The sequence below is a fragment of the Gopherus flavomarginatus genome, chromosome 4 (genome assembly GCF_025201925.1).
Source record: "Gopherus flavomarginatus isolate rGopFla2 chromosome 4, rGopFla2.mat.asm, whole genome shotgun sequence".
NCBI lineage: Eukaryota > Metazoa > Chordata > Testudines > Testudinidae > Gopherus > Gopherus flavomarginatus.
Window position 1 is genome coordinate 149,798,156 of NC_066620.1, and position 14,571 is coordinate 149,812,726.

The 14,571-nt window shown below is 45.2% G+C and overlaps 2 protein-coding genes across 9 annotated transcripts in view; both read right to left on the minus strand.

Annotated features, from left to right (window-relative positions):
* The window catches only part of CFAP206 (cilia and flagella associated protein 206), a 46,826-nt gene extending 38,147 nt beyond the window's left edge, over nucleotides 1-8,679 (minus strand). For 2 of the 8 annotated variants that reach the window (XM_050950118.1, XM_050950125.1), the window contains exons 1-4: nucleotides 5,255-7,393; nucleotides 4,929-5,012; nucleotides 4,112-4,202; nucleotides 227-415 (exon numbers count right to left, since the gene is read on the minus strand). In XM_050950118.1, the coding sequence (XP_050806075.1) occupies nucleotides 227-415; nucleotides 4,112-4,202; nucleotides 4,929-5,012; nucleotides 5,255-5,380 (490 nt within the window). In that variant the 5' untranslated portion in view covers nucleotides 5,381-7,393. Of the gene's footprint in view, nucleotides 1-226; nucleotides 416-4,111; nucleotides 4,203-4,928; nucleotides 5,013-5,254; nucleotides 7,394-8,101; nucleotides 8,376-8,604 lie in introns of those variants that run through there. The other 6 variants (XM_050950120.1, XM_050950123.1, XM_050950122.1 and 3 more) reach the window with 6 other exon arrangements.
* The window catches only part of ORC3 (origin recognition complex subunit 3), a 260,786-nt gene that overhangs the window by 239,802 nt on the left and 6,413 nt on the right, over nucleotides 1-14,571 (minus strand). The window lies entirely within an intron of this gene.

The window sequence follows — 14,571 nt, forward strand, 5'->3', positions numbered from 1 at the left end:
TTAAAGCTGCCTCAATTTACAATATTTACTAGTATCTCGGCAATTGGATGTTTTAATGAAAGAGTCAGACAGCCTGATTCCCAACTCACAGCAGTTTCACACCAGGAAACTCTACTGAAGTCAATGAAATTATTCCAGATTTACATTGTGTCAGAGCAGAATCAGGCCCAGACTTTATTTTCCCACAAAGGATGCCCAGTATCAGATACTTTGACTGATTACTGACCTGTTGCCTCCCTAACAACCTTGATGTCTGTAGGGGATCCGAGGCCAGAGCGTAGCAGAACATAGCTAACAATCTTTCGGTAAATGCTCTCCAGCTCTTCCCGTGTACGAGCACGATTATCTGTGATTTCTCTGCTCACAGGGGCCAGCCTGGCCTCTAGAACACGATGCTGCTCATTAAGTAACTCAACTGGGAAGGAAAGGTATTTGAGAAGTGCTATGTTACTGCCAAATATTATTCTCATTTTTGATCTAACTTATGTACAGTAACATAATTTTCACTGGACTGAACATGCTGTTTGTGCATTTTGGGCCTGCTCCAAACCCCAGTGGCTTTGGATCAAGCCCTTAGATTTGCTAATTTTAAACATCCACTATGAAAGCCAGTGCTAGGCAGCAAAAGCTTTCAAATAATTTTCACAGTTTACCCTGATGCCCTATGAATGTCCCATGCCTCTCAGCTCTCCCTGTCCCAGGAATATTGCATGGCACCATGACTCTTATTCTCCTCCTTCTCTTTTCCTGTTCCCACCCAGACCTTCTCTGCCATTTTAAGTCACTGGGAGTGGGCACTGATCAGAGACAACATACAATATTTATATATAATAGCCAAAGACAAGTATCTGCCTAATTCACTGGGATTGTAATATTTCTATTTTATGAAATAATCTCTGAACTATGCAAACTCAATCAATTTAAAATAGACAGTCCAATAATGCTGATCTTTCTCAATTGTGAAAATCAACAAATGGACAAATTCTGCTCTCAGGTCACACAAGGGCAGGTCTAGAGTAACTGCACTGAAGTCAATGGACCAGTGTAACTCAGAGAAAAAATTGGTTCAAAGAACCTAGAACGCTGCCCTTCTATAACGTTGCCTTTCTCTTGCTTAAAGAAAAGCGAATGTGTTCTGGCTTCAAAGTCCATTATACATTCTTTCTGTGTTATATCCATGCTGTAATACTGTACTTCCCATGATAGATCTTTTGGCACTCTGTACCTCAAACCAGCACTTTGGAACCCCCATATTCACCAATGTCATGTAATTATATGTTTTGTACAAAGTATGCCATGTAAGATATATAGGAAAGGTCATGATCTGCTGAAACCCATTGTTCCATCAAAATATGTATATTATTATAAGATTTTGCTGTACAGTTGTTATTGAAAGATGTTGTAAGTTTGGGAGTTGTCCCTTGCTAGTTCTTCAGTGACAACAAAGGAGGTGATCCACACCCAGGCGGGGGTTAAACAACCATTAATCAGCAGGGGAGTTGTAGACAAGGGATTTACAATTCTGTAAGAGAAGCACCACACAATGGGGATTGTTCAACCCTGTGACTCAACAAGATCCATCATAGAGTATCAGGGTTGGAAGGGAGCTCAGGATGTCATCTAGTCCAACCCCCTGCTCAAAGCAGCACCAATTCCCAACTAAATAATCCCAGGGTTTTGTCATGCCTGACCTTAAAAACCTCTAAGGAAAGAGATTCCACCACCTCCCTAGGTAACCCATTCCAGTGCTTCACCACTCTCCTAGTGAAAAAGTTTTTCCTAATATCCAACCTCAACCTCTCTCACTGCAACTTGAGACCATTACTCCTTGTTCTCTCATCTAGTACCACTGTGAACAGTCTAGATCCATCTTCTTTGGAACCCCCTTTCAGGTAGTTGAAAGCAGCTATCAAATTCTCCCCCACCCCCACCGCCATTCTTCTCTTCTGCAGACTAAATAAGCCTAGTTCCCTCAGCCTCTCCTCATAAGTCATGTGCTTCAGCCCCCTAATCATTTTGGTTGCCCTGCGCTGGACTCTTTCCAATTTTTCCACATACTTCTTGTAGTGTGGGGCCCAAACCTGGACACAGTACTCCAGATGAGGCTTCACCAATGTCGAATAGAGGGGAATGTTCACATCCCTCGATCTGCTGGCAATGTCCCCTACTTATACATCCCAAAATGCCATTACCCTTCTTGGCAACAAGGGCACACTGTGACTCACATCCAGCTTCTAATCCACTGTAACCTGTAGGTCCTTTTCTGCAGAACTCCTGCCTAGCCACTTGGTCCCTAGTCTGTAGCAGTGCATGGGATTCTTCCATCCTAAGTGCAGAACTCTGCACTTGTCCTTGTTGAACCTCATCAGATTTTTTTTGGCCCAATCCTCTAATTTGTCTAGGCCCCTCTGCATCCTATCCCTACCCTCTAGCGTATCTACCACTCCTCCCAGTTTAGTGTCATCTGCAAACTTGCTGAGGGTGCAATCCATGCCATCCTCTAGATCATTAATGAAGATATTGAACAAAGCTGGGCCCAGGACCAACTCTTGGGGCACTCCACTTGGCATGCTTGGGCTAGTTTCTTTGCAGGGACATGGACTAAAGCTATATCTTCATTGCACTTTCATCGTTAAAACTTCTGTAGGTTAGGGGTGTGACAGAAACACACCGCTGACCGACAAAAGTTTTAATGACAAAATGCGCCAGTACAGACAGCACTTTGTCGGTGGGAAAGGTACTGTCCCCCGTTGGAGGTGGTTATATTTTGCTGGCAGGAGAGCTCTCTCTTCAGCAAAGAGCTGCTATACAGCGTACATTACTGCGGCCCGGATGTAGCAGCACAGCTGTGCCACTGAAAGGTACGAAGTGTAGACACAGCCTGAGAATATAAAATAAAGGACAAAGGCACTGTGCTTTTACCTTTCTCCTCCCCCACCTACACTGGAAGCAACAAGAACGCTGGGGAAACAAAGACTTGAACTGAGGAGACTGGTCTCAGGCTTAAAGGGAAAGCCTGTGTATTAAGGACTGTAACCAAACTAACATCCAGAGGGGTGAGAAAACTGCTTGATCCAAATATTGTTCAGTCTAATAAGGTTCAGGATTTAGACTGCATGCTTACCTTTTATTTTCCTTGGTAACTATCTCTGACCTACCACTCATAATCACTTAAAATTGATCTTTCTGTAGTTAATAAATCTGTTTTATACTTTACCTAAAACAGTGTGTTTTGGTTAAAGTGTAATCTCAGCTCAGATTACAAAGGCCAGTGTGTATCCTCTCCACACTGAGGGAGAGTCGGACTGGGTAATGAATTTACACTGGTCAGGCTTCTGATAAGGGCAAGATACTACAGTTCTGCTGTGCAAGGCTGGGGGCTTGGCAGGTTTGCTGGTGCCTTTCTCTGTGCAATTCATGAGTGGCTCAGGGAGCATTCATGCAATTTAGCTAGTTGTGGAGCTCCACATGCTGTTGTACTGAAAGATAACAGCGCGGGGAGAGGTTTGGTGCTTGTCAGTAGCAAAGCATTGTGAGAGAGAATCCAGGCTGGAGAGTTAAGGGGGCACAGCAGTACCCCAGTTCAGGTTGCCTGTCACAGATCTATCCTATTATCTACCCAGGTTCCTACTGCATCCACCCCTGAGAATCGAGTACAGTGTTCAAAGACAACTGAAATGATTATACTGGAGCTCAAAATTTCACCATTTTTAAAAAAAAAGGCAAGTCAAATGAGTTGAGATGCTGTATAGCCTAGCAGACTGAACACAAGCCTGGGAGCCAAATTCTCCTGAGTTCTTATTCCAGCTCTGCTACTTACTTATACGGTAGCTTTGGGCAACACCTTTGCCTCAATTTCCTCTAAAACAGGGAAAGTAATACTTACCTCCAGGGATATTGTGAGAATTCTTTTTTAAGTAGTAATTTAATTTACAACCATATAGTTTTACCTGCACTTTCAAGTTCATTTTATTATCTTATTTTGCTTTGCTGTCACATGCATATAGTATGCTAATAAAGATTAATATTAAAATACAGATGAGTCAATATAGTTAGATACAAGTTTTATTATCTGACACTCATACTTAATATTTGTACATATTAAAATTACCTCGGTTTGTATAATTCATATCAAAGTAAACTTGCATCTTAATAGTGTCCAGGGATGGATTTACTGCATCAAGAAGTCTACTAACACAGAGCTAAGAAGAGAGTTGTAAAAGTTAATTCTTTCTAACCACTTAGAATTTTCTGAAACATCAATAGCAATGTTACCATTTTGACAGCGGCAACGGAGCCTTCCTCTCCCCATTCCTCATTCTCCCAACAGAACATGACGAATAGGTATATACCACCCCTAGGAAATGCAGAATCCATTCTTGACTACAGAATCATGAGAATGAAGTATGATGTTAGTTTTCAAAATGCTTTAAAGGACTCTTAGGAAATTGATCAGGTAGCTAAAAATCACCAACCTACAAACTAGTATGATTTAGTATTTGTTAAGTGCTGATAGGATGTTTGGTGCTGTATAGAAAAGTCTCCTACTGAGACTGATTAGCAATTAAAGATGCTTTCAATATTTCTGTCTGCTAGTCTCAGTCTCTCCCTCCCTCCCTCCTCTAATATCTGGTTATACTGTAGCTCCGGGAGGCAAAAAATATTTCATTCATCTAATCTTCACATACCTTCTAATAATTATGCTGAGATCTCAGTAATTTACCATAACATCACTTTAACAAGTAGTTAGATTGTTTAGATTTCCCAATGCATATACAATACAGGTGCCTTTGAATAATTGTATATGTTAGCCTGTGGATGGCAATGGCAGGTATGTTCTGTTACTATAAATACAGAGCAGATATTTAAGTTTTATTTCTACATAAGTATGTAAAGTATCTGAACTTTGGGAGAATTTTCAGAATTACCTTAATAAGTTTTTGCACATCATTTTTCGTGAGGGTTCGATCCACATTAAACTCATTCCTTGGATCCAAAACGACAGCTTTCACCTGCAGATTAGCAAAAGATGTTATTAGGGAGACTATTTACAGTGAGTAAAATTACAGTAAGTCCTAGCAAGGCTGGAGTCTAAGAACAGAGTTTGAAAATTGTGGCCGATGTGCACAACTGCTAAATCTTTATACTTGTCTGTTTAGTGAAAATGATGTTATTAACCTTAGGAGGATATTAACATGACCTGAAGGCATTTAAACAAAATAATAAATAGCTAAAATATTAATTGTGTTCTTACCATGAAAGCCACCAAGGTTTCAGAGACAGTTTGCCCTTTCATGGCACATTCTTGTCCTATTTCACGAATTATATTCTTTATGACACTTTCAGCCTGAGAGTGAGACATTCTGGACCAACAATACATTAACAGGTTTGATGTTTATTACAGTGCATCATACATTTGTCTTTCATTCTCTGTTTTCCCCACTGCAACGTTTACTGATAATAGTGAGATTACATATTCTCTTCTAATGCCCCCAGCCTCTTAAATTTTCAATAACAACTTGACTAGGTAGCAGAGATGATTTATGGTTCACTGGACCACAAGTGACAAGAATATTTCCAAACAATAAGAAACTAACACAAAACAAGATTTGAAGGAAAAATACAAAAACTGATTATAAAAGATTAACCCAGATAGCTTTTATCTGACAGATGGAATATTTCTTATTAGATGAACAGGACTAACTCAGCAATCAACACAAAAGCAGGTAAAAATGCATCAGCTTTAAGGGAACAAATATATTTTTCACATCAGCTGAGGTCTATTTGGAAGCTGAAGGAACAAAAATCTCACTACAATCATTAACAGTACCTCTGACACCACTGTTCCCTCTATTTTTTTACATCTATGTGTGGAATGAATTTTGTTATGTGTACCAGTATGGAGGTGATGTATGGCAGGGGTGGGACTGAGGGGTTCAGAGTGTGGGAGGGAGCTGAGGACTGGGGCAGAAGGTTGGAGTGCGGGGGGATGAGGGCTCTGGCTGGGGGTGCAGGCTCTGGGGTGGGGCTAGGGATGAGGGGTTTGGCGTGCAGGCTGCCCCAGGGCTGAGGCGGGGAGAGAGAGGACTCCCCCAGCCCTCTCTCGCTGCAGCAGCTCGGGGCCAGGGGAGAGGCATCTCTCCCCGGCAGCTCCGGAGGTGCCAGACTAGGGGAGAGGTGCCTCTCCCCAGACCCGGCAGCTCCAGCAGGGCCAGGGGATGGGCGCATCTGTCCCCACCCGCAGCAGCTCCTGCTGGGTGGGGATGCGCCGAACCACCTCTCTCTAGCTGCGTGGCTCTTGTAGCCTGCTGTGCAGTTGCACAGCTTAGAGGGAACTTAGTCTGATATGTGAGGCAGAATTCTGACCAGGACAAGTAAATACCTCTTGTTTGTAGATTAATGGCAAATTATTGAACTACAGGTTATCAACTCCAGGACTCCAATGACAGTTCTGAGAACTTTCAGTTTTTCATGTGTTTAAGAAATGAAATAAAATTATCACTTAATTTGAGATATGATTAGGAATTCCAATTATTAGGATCAGGAGACTGGTAAGAGGATGTTAAGCTTTCTACATCATAAATTCAACTCTAACCTAATGACTGAATATTGTTATCCTCTGATGCATATTCAGTGTGAAGGAATGTTGGTCTCAGTTCAGTTCCTAGTTATCAGGTGCCTTCAGTCAGAGCTTATTGAAATAAAGGATTTTTTTTTTCCTTTTACACATTTTTGTGAAAAATTTGTCTGATTTTTTCCTACAAAAATTCCAAATGTAATTTTTTTTAATCAAGTCTTCCCACAAAACACTATAGTTGGCACCAAATCACATCTTTCTTAGAAGTCTCAGAAAAGGTCATGGAAATGTAACTACATTCATACCCTATAGGGGTAACTCCAGAATGAGGTTTGAGCATATTGGCAGTGTGTGGGAGCTTCTGCTACTGCTGCCAGGGCCAGATTAACGCAAGGACTTTAGGGGTTGCAGCTCAGAGCCTCAAGTGGCCTTGCAAAAATAAATCCATAATTTATTTATTGATCAGTCCTGGAGCGTCTGCCAGTTGATGGCCATCTCTGGGCCGCTAAAAGTCCAGCGGTGCAGCTGGGCTCAGGCAGGCTGCCTACATGCCTTGGCCCCCATGCCGCTCCCGGAATCAGCCAGCTTGTGGCACCTGTCTGTGGCCCCTGATGGGGGGGGAAGCAGCTCCGTGCACTCTCCCTGTCCCCAGCACTGTCCCCACAGGCGCAGGCAGCACACGGAGACACACTGTCCCCCTCCCCCTAGGGGCACGCAAAAACATGCCAGGAGCGGCATGAGGCCATGACATGCAGCCAGCCTCAGCCCTGCTGCGCCACCAGCAGGGAGCCACCTGTGGTAATGCCTTCTGGCCAGAGCCTGCACCTCACACCCCCTCCTGCACCCTAACACCCTGCCCCACATCACAATCCCTTCCTGCACCAAACTCTCTCCCAAAACCCGCATCCTCTCACCCCCTCCCAAACTCCAATCCCCTGTCCCAGCCCCGAGCCCTATCCAGCACCCAGAGCTTGTACCGTGCACCCTCTCCTGCATCCCAACACTGCCCAAGCCTGGAGCCCACTCCTGCACCCAGGGCCGGCTCCAGTGATTTTGCTGCCCCAAGTGGCCCTTTGGCAGCAATTCGGCAGCGGTTCCTTCCCTCTCAAGGGGACACAGGGACCCGCCACCGAATTGGCGCCGAAGAGCAGGATATGCCGGCCCTTTCCGTTGACCGCCCCACGCACCTGCTTGCTGCGCTGGTGCCTGGAGCCGGCCTGCCTGCACCCAAACTCCCTCTCAGAAAGAAACTAATACAACAGCTGTTCTAAGGTAAGAAGTAGGCTATTTTGAATTAACTTAACTATATTCTAAATGTTTTAAGACTGAAATGTAACCACAGAATGGCTTTATGTGAATTAAAAGGCAAGTTCAGTATAGCATTAATAGCCTCCATGCCCTAATTGCGATCATTTTGTTTTCAATTAGGAAAAAGACTTGTATACAAGGGCCCCACATAATCTATTAGCCCTGGGCCCACGGCTGTGGGAGTTAATCTGGCCCTGACCGCTGCCCACACTGTACCTCTTCTGAGAGTGAACACAGGACTCCAGTGAGCAGGGCCATCAATCGGACACTCGTCACATGCACAAAACTCACCTGAGAAGTAAAACAATTTAATAAACAATGTTTCTGCAAAACTGTGTCTACTGGGCATGCCCGTTACCCCCCTCCGCTACACAGCTACAAGGGGTCCAGCTCGAGAACAACCGCTCGTCCTCCCCGAAGGCCGCCGGGCGCAACCAGGCAGAGCGGGGCGCGGGGAGGCTCAGAAGGGGACATGGCGAGTTCCTCTGGCTGCCTCCTGCCCCCGCGCACCGCAGCTCCCGGCTGGGCGGGGACACTCCGCGAGGGAGCGCGCGCAAATTGCCCCTCCGCGCATGTTGCGCGCCCCTCGCTGCACGTACAACGCCCACGCACGGAGGGGGGGGTCTTTCTGCACCAGGAAACCGGCATTTTCCCTCCCCCGCGAGCCGGCGCAGCAAGAGCTCCCTCGCCCCCAGCCCAGGGAGCCCTCTTCACCCGACCCACTGAGAGAGTCCCAGCCTCCGCTGCCGCGCTCCCCGGCTCCCCTGGCCCTGCTCCCTGCCCCGGACGGGCTAGCGAGCCGAGGCTCGTCCTCAACCGGCCGCCCGCGTTTCCATGGAGATAGAACGCGGCTCCCCAGCGGGCGGGGCTGCTCTCCGAGGCGGGCAGAGCGCGCACGGATTGGCGGGCGGTAACTGCTGCCCCATGGGTTGTGGCCGGAACACGGGCGCTCGAGGGGAAGGAGCGTTAACGGGCGCCCCTGGGACGCTGCTTCGAGGGGCTGCAGCCAAGGCCGCTCTGAGGAGCCTCGCGCGGTCTGGCCCGGGCTACCTGGCTGCCCCCGCTCCTCTAGCTCCGCAGCCAACCGGCTGTCGCCGGCCGGGCCCAGCAGCGCCTCCCACCCAGCGACGCTGCTCCGCTGCGGAAGGCGGAGCCGGACCTGGTGCTTTCACAACCTGCCTTGTACAAATCCGAGCGCCGAGCTTCGGCAGAGCCCAGAGTCCTGCAGCCTGGTGCCCCTTGGGGCGGGTTTGTACCATAGCCATAGGGCCCTGTGTTTTCTGTTTACGTTTTAGTTATTTTCCCCCGGGAATGTATTGGGGTTTATTGCCGCAACAACAAATCGGTGAAAATTGATGCAAAAAGCTTAATATTTTTCCGGGTAAATAGTGGGGTTTATTTTGGTGGACGGGAAGGACGGGGGCGGGTATTTAGGAGATTAATGGGTTGGTGAACGGAATTCCGTGTGGTTTGCTGCACAAGTAAAACAACTCAAAATAGTGTGCCACCTCCGCGTTTAAGAAACTATATATCCAATCCCCAAATAAAACTTTTCATCTGAATAAACAGTTTACCATTGTAGGCTTAGAGCTATTAGCCTATAAATATTTACATTTAATAATTGGGCCACGCCATTTGCAGCGCATATACTCAACTTCATCCTTTTCTCCTGGTTTTTTAAAAAACTTTTGAATACAGATTTTCATTCTGGTTTAGCGTGTCAAATTTTTGAACGGTTATCTAACAGCTTGAAATGTGTATGTGGTGGGCATGAGATTCAATCAGTATGTTCAGATGCACACGCACTTCAGAGCTGCTGTGCGTGCCTGTTTATTGTGTGTATCTTCTAGACGAATACCTAGCCTTACTTCAACAGGCAGCTTTGCTCATACACACAAACTAATATGTATTAAAACAATATATAGACCTCATATAATGTATTGTATTTTCCTAAGGAAACAAGTTTTATATATATGTTTGAATGATGTATAAAATTGGGACAAAAACAAATAATACTTTTTATGAAACCCAGGATTTTTTCAGTAAAAATCAATTTAAACTGAAAATAAAGGGGCTTAAATATCCAGAGATTGCAAGGCCGCAGAACTTCCCCCACACTAACTCCAAGTGCCTACAGTTATAAATTAGGGATGTGAAAGGTTAACCAGTAAATATAGCCTTACTGGTTAACCACCCTAACCATTAACCTCTCTGCCAGCTGGTGTGGGCCCAGCCACAGTGCCTAGCCGGAGCAGCGCCACCTAGCAAGAGTGGGCCCCAGCCACTTAAACAGCTAATGATTTAAATATCAGAGGGTACCGTGTTAGTCTGTATCCACAAAAACAACAAGGAGTCCGATGGCACCTTAAAGACTAACAGATGTATTTGGACATAAGCTTTCGTGGGTAAAAAACCTCAGAAGTGGTTTTACCCACAAAAGCTTATGCCCAGATAAATCTGTTAGTCTTTAAGGTGCCACCAAACTCTTTAAATGACATTTTTTAATCTTTTAAACAGTTAACTTTTTAAATGGTATTTACAAATATTGTAACTTTCAATTCAATAAATACTTCAATTTTTAAAGGTTTTCCATGCATTATAGAGACTGTTATTGTAAGAGCAGGGCACAGTAGCCAAACATATCCATAGAAAAGCAACATACAAACCTTACCAACATTTGAGACTTTCAAGATAAATGGAATATAAGAGCACAATGGGAGAGTGTTGGACCCCCTGCAACTCTGCAAATTACCTTAAATAATGTTTAGAGTACCTCCACATCCGAACAACTGGTTGAAAGTATTCAGTACTCCTGGATGTAGAGGTGGAATGGACAATCCACATATTACAGTGTAGAGAAAGTCTTGTGATTAAGGGACTAGCCCAGGGGTGGCCAAATTAACTGACCGTGTGAGCGGCATATGACAGTCTTCAGAAGTTTGAGAGCCAGGGTGCATCTGCTGGGGCTCAGGGCTTCAGCCACGCAGGAAGGAGGGTCTTGGGGCTTCAACCCTGCAGGAGGCACCTTCTGGGGATTGAGGCTTCAGCCCCCGCTCTTGCTGGAGTCCTGGCAGGCACATCCCACAGGCCTGAAGTCCCGAGCCCTGGCAGACACACCCTGCAGGCTGAAGCCCCAAGACTCCCCTCCGTGCTGGGCAGAACCAGAGATGACACATGGAGGAGGGCACCCAGGGCCATGTGCCCCGCCTCAGATTTATGCCAGGGTTGGCTGCCCCTGCTCGGTCACATGGTGCCACCAGGCCCACTCCCTGCACTGAAGCAGCTGGAGCCAGCATGCTGGGAGCTGTGGCTGCGGGGAGAGACAGCAGCAAACAGCTGGGAGCTGCCTGGAGAACCAGTGCTTTTGCTGCTGCCTCTCCCTGTGGAGCTAAAGCAGCAGCCCCTCTCTACAGCTCCCAGTTCTTTGCTGCTGCCTCTCCCCAAGGAGCTAACATCTGGGAGCAGGGGTGGCCCATCCATATAGGCTAACTAAGATGCTACAGATTTATATAGTGAGCTTCAGGCTTTTTGAAGACGACTTAAGAAACATTCCACTCCTGAAGAAGTACTGAAGTTTGTTTGTGAAAATAAACTCTGACAGTTTTCCAAACATTTTTATAGCTTTACACATTCTTTTAACTTTGCCAGTTTCTATAGCTAGTGGGGAACGTAGCTTCTCAAAGTTAAAATTGATAAAAACATCTCTGCGTTCAACAATGGTGCAAGAGAGACTTTTTGGACTTGCTACTATGTCAACAGAGCATGAAATAGCTGGAAAACTGGATCTAAAAGAACTAGTGACTGAATTTTCAAAACTTAAAGCAAGAAAAATCATATTTTAAGAGCACAGAGTACTGTTTATTCAGAGTGTTTTGTAAATACAGGTTAAAGTTCATTGAAGAGTTTTCTTATTTCTTTCTATATTGGATGTGGTGGTAATGGCAGTTAAAGCAGGATAGTGTATTATTTATAATAATAAAAAATATAATTAACATTTTAATGCATTTTTATTTGAAATTGGACTGAAATATCATCTAGCTGTCGTGTACAAATGTATTCTGAAAATTTTGTGTCTCTATTTTATTTGATCTCAAAAACATTGGTTGGACAGACAGAGGGACAAACTGAATAATTAAGCCTCTGTTTAAAAAAAACGCTTAAAAACATTAAAAGGAAAAAAAAGGAAAAATGTTTCCCAGTTTACCAAAAACCTCAGCCTAGATCTGCCCTTGGGGTTGGGGGTGAGGGGGGTGCCAATTGCATGGTTCGCCTAGGGCACCAATTGCTGGCAGCTAGTCTAGGGCCACCCGCCTGGGAGCTGAAGGGAGGGGCTGCTGAGGGTAAGAGGGTGTGTGTACCTGGGGGAGAAGCCCCTAGCCCCACCACCCTGCCACAGGGCAGAAGCCCTGAGCCTCCCCCGATCCCCCAGTCTGGTAGGCAGAGAATGGGGAGTGGGGGCTCCACGAACCGCACTTCAACTGTAAAAGAGCTGCATGTGGCTCATGAGCCACAGTTTGCCCATCCCTGGTCTATAGGGAGACCAGGCACCTAACTCAAGCTTTGTGAATTCCAGTGATTTTTGAAGTTCCTAAAAGTTTGGTATTCCAATACTCAACATCACAACACCTACATCCCTCAGTGCCTCTGAAAATCAAGAGACTTATTTGAGTGCCTATTTGGATTTAGGTATGTAACTTCAGACAACTACATTTTGAAAATGTTGGGCTTGGAGTCTGGGATTTATAGGATGGGATGTTATATTGGGGGCACCTAGTGTGGATTTTTATGCAAAAATGTGATACAAAATTGTGCAGTTTTTTCTCTTTGGCATTTTGGTGAGCTCATGTAGGCTGATCTGAGTTAATAATTATTGCTTGTTACATCCCACTATGAGAATTGTCAAGCACAAGTAGAAAGGAAAATGGACTATTTGTTTTATATATATATATGGAGATATACCTATCTCATAGAGCTGGAAGGGACCCCAACGGTCATTGAGTCCAGCTTCCTGCCTTCACTAGCAAGACCAAGTACTGATTTTGCCCCAGATCCCTAAGTGGCCCCCTCAAGGGTTGAACTCAGAACCCTGGCTTTAGGAGGCTAATGCTCAAACCACTGAGCTCTCTCTCTCCCCAGGCTGTTCTTATTTACTAATTTCCTTTCTTTAATTAATCATGTGTTGACAGCCATAACCATACTTTGCTTAGAATCTGGCTCAGTAAAAATCTGGTCAGATGGATAATTACTTAATTTTTGGATTGTTAATGTAAAAAGTAGCGTGTTTAAGCTTTCTGATTCTGGGAAGGGTGTACCAAGATGGCAGCTGTAGCCCCAACTACAATAGAACCACTCTTTCCTCCTTCCCCCCATGATTGAGAGGAGGCAAAGGCTAGTGTGATGATTGTCAGTTATGAGTAGTCAGCGAAAACAAATGATTAAGAATACAATAGGAAATTTTTCCATCCCTGACTTTTTTCAAATTAATTTGAAACATTAATGTTGCATTAACTTATTTTTTTCCGATTTTTCCCTTATTTCCATTTTGTTAAAAGAAAGGAAACCCCTGGCTATCGCACTTAGGAGTTGTGTAATTGAGTTTTACACTCCTCCAGAGCAGGGGCGAGCAAACTTTTGGCCTGAGGGTCACATCTGGGTATGGAAATTGTATGGTGGACCATGAATGCCTGGTGGGGAGGTGGCTCTATAAGGGATATTACCAAGGTGGGAGATGGGGTGTGGCATGGGGGGGGGCTTTACATGGGTGGTACCGGGGATGACTCTGGGCCCGTATCAGGCACCGCCAATGGCGGAGGCACCCTAGCTGGGACCCTGGGGAGTTTCAAGGCTCTCAAGGGTAGGGCAATAGGAGACTTGGAGGGGATTGGGTGCACTGCTATGTGGGGGGAGCTGCTGCATAGGAGTGGAGTTCCAAACCTGGAAACAGCGTGGTGAAGTCACACCTGCGCAGTGTGGCTCTCCGTGCCGGAAAATGGTGCTCATCAAGGGAATTATGAGTCAGGGGCTGGGGAGCACCGGGCAGGCGGAGCAGGGCAAGCCCCTGACCCCGCTCCCTGGTGTGAGCTCAAGGGCCAGATAAAAATGTCTGATGGGCCAGAAGTGACCCATAGTTTGCCCACCCCTGCTTCAGAGTGTTGTAGATGTTTTATGCTACCAACAGTCCTAATAGAAATTTTGTATTATGTTTATATATAAGGAGATCTTGAATAGTTTACAACATAACTGTTGTCAGTTACTTTAGTGTTGAGGTCATCTAGATATTTAGATATATAGAAAAAAAAATCAAATTTAACCAAGTGATTATTCCTCATTAAGAACAAGACTCTTGTGCAATCTGAAATTTTTAAGTTAAGTTACTTTTGAGTTATGGATGCAGGTTGCAGTAGATCAGGGGTTCTCAAACTGGGGGTCAGGACCCCTCAGGGGGGTTGCGAGGTTATTATATGGGAGGTCGCAAGATGTCAGCCTCCACCCCAAACACCTCTTTGCCTCCAGCATTTATAATGGTGTTAAATATAGTAAAAAAGTGTTTTTAATTTATAAGGAGGCGGGGGCATACTCAGAGGCTTGCTATCTGAATGGGGTCACCAGTAGAAGTGTTTGAGAACCACTGCACTAGAGCCATATGTGGGTGTATCTGGTTTAATATACAGGAAACTGAGTTTTGA